Source organism: Tupaia chinensis, unplaced genomic scaffold (genome assembly GCF_000334495.1).
Source record: "Tupaia chinensis unplaced genomic scaffold, TupChi_1.0 Scaffold000477_1, whole genome shotgun sequence".
Classification (NCBI taxonomy): Eukaryota; Metazoa; Chordata; class Mammalia; order Scandentia; family Tupaiidae; genus Tupaia; species Tupaia belangeri.
This window is the reverse complement of record NW_006159986.1, coordinates 1,736,864-1,742,086: the sequence shown is the minus strand read 5'-3', so window position 1 is coordinate 1,742,086 and position 5,223 is coordinate 1,736,864. Positions and strand designations below refer to the sequence as shown.

General features: G+C 61.4%; 1 protein-coding gene across 2 annotated transcripts in view; it reads right to left on the bottom strand.

Annotated features, from left to right (window-relative positions):
- Window positions 1–272: 272 nt before the first annotated feature.
- Window positions 273–5,223, bottom strand: part of RARA (retinoic acid receptor alpha) — a 22,343-nt gene continuing 17,392 nt past the window's right edge. For both annotated transcript variants that reach the window (XM_006155935.3, XM_006155936.3), the window contains exons 4-8: window positions 4,431–4,591; window positions 4,058–4,234; window positions 2,449–2,653; window positions 1,591–1,749; window positions 273–1,044 (exon numbers count right to left, since the gene is read on the bottom strand). In XM_006155935.3, coding sequence (XP_006155997.1) covers window positions 827–1,044; window positions 1,591–1,749; window positions 2,449–2,653; window positions 4,058–4,234; window positions 4,431–4,591 — 920 coding nt within the window. In that variant the 3' untranslated portion in view covers window positions 273–826. The remainder of the gene's footprint in view (window positions 1,045–1,590; window positions 1,750–2,448; window positions 2,654–4,057; window positions 4,235–4,430; window positions 4,592–5,223) is intronic.

Sequence of the window (5,223 nt, the reverse complement as noted above, 5' to 3'; positions counted from 1 at the left end):
CAGAAGCTGTCCACGCCCAGTGGTTAGGCAGAGGGAGAAGGGGGCCGGCTGCTTCCCTGGCATGGAGGGGAAGGCAGACCTTGGAAAGTTAGTAGTTCACAGTTCGAAAGAGAAAACTGAGGAGAAAAGGCTGAGGAGGGCTGGGGGCACAGGGACATGGAGGGAGAGCGGGAGCCCCTCCCAAGCCACTCCCCTCCCTCAGAGCCCACCCCTCCAGCCCTGGATCCAGCTCCCCCCAATACACAGCACAGATTCCTTCAGTATAAATGTGATTAAAATGAAAATTCTTATTAAAAAAAATCAAAACCAAAAAAAAAAAAATTAAAATAAAAACAAAACCAGCGAGAATTAATACCTGGGGGTTGGTACGGCAGGGTATGTACAGGGGGAGCCCCCCACCCCGGCCCACCCCCTCTGTCACCAACCAAGGCAGGGGGGAAGGTTCCCCAGAATTGGGGAGCAATGGCTTGCAAGTTCTGAGGATGGGGAGCCAGGTCCTGGCATTTGCTGGTGATGAAGATGTGGCGAGGTGAGCAGAGGGGTGTCTGGATGAACACGAGGCCCCCCAGCCCCATCCTGAGGCCCAGACCAGGGGTCCTCACTCAGTTCACGGCCCTGCCCGACATCAGCCCAGGCTGCAGGGTGGGCAGTCCATCATGGCTCAGGCTGTCCAAGAAGTCTCTGCCTTTCTTCCTGTCCCCCAGGGAAGGTGCCCAGTTCTGTCTGGGAGGACAGGTGGGGGCAGGGCTGGTGGGGGCACATGGCTGGTAAAGGTGGAGAAAAGCCGGGACAGGGGGCGCGGGCTGTGTCCACGTGGTGCGGGCGGTCACGGGGAGTGGGTGGCCGGGCTGCTTCTGTTGGAGCTGGGGCTGAGGCTGGGGCAGCAGCTGCCGGGCGGAGGGGCCAGGCCACCTCCGTCCCGCCCCCCGCCCCCCGGCTGTCCGCTCAGAGTGTCCAGGCCTTCTGAGTTCTCCAGCATTTCCTGGATGAGAGGTGGCATGGAACCCGGGATCTCCATCTTCAGCGTAATCACCCGCTCGGCCCCTGCAGGAGAGGAGGGCGGAGGTCAGTGCGCCGGCGCGTTCCCCAGGCCCTGGCGATCCTGGCTGGGGTGGGAGGATAAATGCCAGCACCGGCAAGTGCCGTGCCCTGAACTGCACTGAGTTCGGGAGTCAGCTCTTTGAGGTAGGTCGGCTCTCTCGGCCCCCCTGCACCGGGCTTGAGCCAGTGGAAAAGGCGGTTCCGACTCTGGCTCCGATCACGCCACCTGCCTGGGCACGTCCTCTATGCTGTGTGCTACCTCGGTAAACGCTACCGTCACCCTCGCTCTGCAGAGGCGCCGAGCTGTCAAGGGACCTGCTCGGGTCACACACCCACGCAGCCTGGTTCCAGACCACGCCCTGACCCTGTAAGGCCACCTCAGAACCCACAGGAATGGGCATGGCGGGGTTCTGCCGACCTCAGCCCAGACACAGATGAGGACAAGTAGGGACCACGTGAATGGGGCATCATCCTGGCGCAAAGACCTGAGGGACCGGCATGGACGCTGGTGCTGGGCCAGGGGGCAGCCCCCCAGGTCGGGAGTCTCACCCTTAGCACTGATGCTACGCAGGTCCGTGATCTTCATCAGCATCTTGGGAAACATGTGGGGGCGGCTGGGCCTCCGCTTCCGTACGTAGACCTTGAGCGCCTCCAGCAGCGGCTCCTGCAGCATGTCCACCCTGTCCGGCTGTTCCAGGTCCTGCCGGTCTGAGGAAGCCAAGAGCAAACCCCTGAGCAGCTGCCAAGCTGGGAAGCCAGTTGCATTCCCAGTCTTGGCCACTGGAGGGCGCGCCTGCCCAGGCCACAGCTGAGGGACACCTGGTGGGGCCAGGCCAGGCCAGGGGGACTCTGCATCACCAGCAGGAACACAGGTTCTTAAATGTGGGCAAGAACTGGAAGTGGAGGTTGCCCCAAACCCTCCCAAACAGCGCTATCCTCAAACGGAGGGAGGATTCCCAGGCAGGCCTCCCACTCCTGCCTGTTATTCTGGAAACCAGCACAACAGGGCAGAAATCACAATAATAAAATAATCACTGCAACTAACACTTGCGGCTCACAGTAGGGCACACTATGCCTTATCTGTGACCACCTTAATCCCCCCATGAACTGTGAGGTGGGGCCGGCAACCGCCCCCATTTACAGAAACCAACCAGAGAAGTTTGGCGACCTGCTCAAGGCCAGCTGGCCAGAACTTGAACTTGGAGAGTCTGACCTTCCAGCTCGCTCTCTCACCCCAGAAGTGCTGCCCAGAACTAGGGAACTGAGTTCAGAAGCCTCCCGACCCCCACTTCTTGCTATGTGGCTGCAGGCCAGACTGCCTCTGGGTCTCAGTTTCCCCCTCTGAGGAGCCTGACAGATTATGCCTGACTTCTCCGGGAGGCGGCTCCGGGGGATGCCCCCACGCACCCCCACAGATGAGGCAGATGGCGCTGAGCAGCCCGGTCTCCGCGTCGTCCATCTCCAGGGGCAGCAGCTGGTTGGCAAAGGCAAAGACCAGGTCGGTGAGGGGGCCGAAGCCAGCGTTGTGCATCTGGGTCCGGTTCAGGGTCAGCCCATCCGAGAAGGTCATCGTGTCCTGCTCGGGTGTGTACCGCGTGCAGATCCGCAGGATCTGGGTGCAGAGGACACAGGGGTTCAGGGCCCGGGGCTCTACCCACCCCCAGCACACAGGCTCTAGCAACCCGAGGACCACTTGGCAGGCAGCCGGCAAAGCCACCCGAGAGCGTTCTCTGCAGTGACGAGAAGGTTCCACGTCCTCACGGCCAGCGCGGCAGCCACCAGCACCACAGGCCACTGAGGACTGGGAATGTGCTCCCGCGGTCTGGTCAAGAGACGGAACGGAGTTTAATTAGGCACACGAGGTGGGTGGTGGCTACCGTGCTGGGCGGTGCAGGTCCAGGTTCTCTGCCTTCACGCACAGAAGGCAGAGGGAAAACGCAATCCCAGGATGCAAACAATGTGGGAGGCATGCCTGCAGTCCCCAGGACGGAGCGCGCCACGCCAGCCGGAACGGTGCACATCTGGTTGCACTGCCCAACCCCGACGTGCCTCCTGCGTCTGCGCATGGGGGTGGGGCAGCACACCATACCTGCCCCATCGCCCTCTTACGGTTCAGCCAGGCATCCCGAAGAGAAGGGAGCAGCAACCCCAGGCCCCTCACACTGGAGGTGGCCGGGCTAATGGACTGAGCCCTCGTCAGGGACGACACGGAGTACTCATCCAGTCTCAGCCTCGGCAGTTCCCAGCGCCCCTCCCCAGGCCCTACTCTCCACCTCCCATCCCCACATCCTGTCTCCAGCTCTGTCCACCCTGGGACCCCACCTTGCCGTCCCCTGAATCCAGCACGATCTCACAGCAGCAGGCCTTTCACCTCCTGCTCCTAAGGTGGGGCAGATGAGGCCTCTCACCCACCCCTTCTGTAAGCCATAGACGCTACCCCCTCTGGGATCTCTCCCTGAGGCCCCGGCAGCCGCGGCTCCGTCTGCCCTGTTCAGCCAAGGCTTATCGCGAAGACAGAAGTGTATACTACCCTCTATGATAAAAGATGATAAAAAGATGAGTTACATAAAGCAGGAAGAAATACCAAAACAACAACAAAAGGCAGTGATCACCTCTATCTGAAGAGACAAATGTCAAATGTGAGCTGATCATTGGCCATCCCCAGCCAGTGCTTATCGCAGTCTCGCAGCCTCTGCTGACCTATACGCTGCCTCCCACACAGAAGGCTTCAGGTGAGGCGTGGTGTGTTCACCTCTGGGTTCCTGGCACCGGCTCGAGGACTGGCCCCTGAAGTCCAAGGTGAGCCTTTATTACAGACTAAATGGACGGGAGCGTGGAGCACGGCCGCCCGAGCGTGAGCGCAGGGCCCCCGTGCACATCTCGGTGCAGTGGCAAAAGGGGCGGGTGGTGAGTGGACAGGGTGGGCGATTCCAGGACATTGGGAAGGCAGCCGTCAGGTGAGAGGACACCATCCGAGAGCACAGGGTAGTGCCCGTGGCAGGGCGCAGACCCTCACCAGGATGTCCAGGCAGGCAGCCTTGAGGAGGGTGATCTGGTCGGCAATGGTGAGGGTGGTGAAGCCGGGCAGCTGCTTGGCAAACTCCACGGTCTTAATGATGCACTTGGTGGAGAGTTCACTGAACTTGTCCCAGAGGTCAATGTCCAGAGAAACACGTTGTTCCGAGCTGTTGTTCTGGAGGAGGGGAAGAGTAAGGGCCCCTCCTCTGTGGCAGCCCACAGGCCTACCCTCTTAGCCCAAACTTCCTGAGAACTCGGTGGGGCAAGGCAGCTGGGGGCAGGGGGCAGGAGGACGCCAAGGCCCAGCAGGGAGGGAGGGACAGCCTGGTAGAGGCAGAGGGGTGCCCGCCGCAGGCCAGGGAGAGCCGTACCGTAGTGTATTTGCCCAGCTGGCAGAGGGCAGGGAAGGTCTCCTGGTGCGCTTTGCGCACCTTCTCAATGAGCTCCCCGACCTCCGGCGTCAGCGTGTAGCTCTCAGAGCACTCGGGCTTGGGCACCTCCTTTTTCTTCTTGTTTCGGTCGTTCCTCACAGCTGTGGAGGGCAGAGGGATGAGTCAGAGGGCATCTGTAGGCAGCGGTCCACTCCCAGGCCTCAGGTCCACCCCAGCTCTTCCCAGCAGACGGAGCTGACAGCTGCTAAAGACGTCGCCCCAGCCAGTACACACAAGCACACTGCACACACACAGCTAGGCATGGCATGCACATGTGCACACACACGCTGCATACCCACGCCACATGCATGCACTTGCACGTACATAAGCAAGGCGTCAGCCCTCATGGCCACCCAACCCACACAGCAAGTCCAGCCCCAGAGGTCCCATAACACAGCTCTGGCAGCACCCACACACATGCACTTGCACACTCCGTGGTCAGCGTGGTGCCCTGCCCCCGCCCCCACGCATCTACTCCTGCCCACATTCCAGGTGTGCGTGTCCTGGGCTGGGAGCGTGCAGAGCTGGCCTCCCTCCTCGGTCTCCCTCCTCTGTGCTCAGCCTCTCCTGCCCCCCCTCACCCCAGCCCTCCTAACAGCAGTCTCCCTGGGGGTCCCTGGGACTGGCTTGGAGCAGGCAGGGAATAGGGCTCCCCAGCAGAGAGTAGGGGGCCAGGCGGGTAGAATCTCTCGGCCCATTAGCCGGGGAGCTGACAAATCACCGGGGGCGCTGA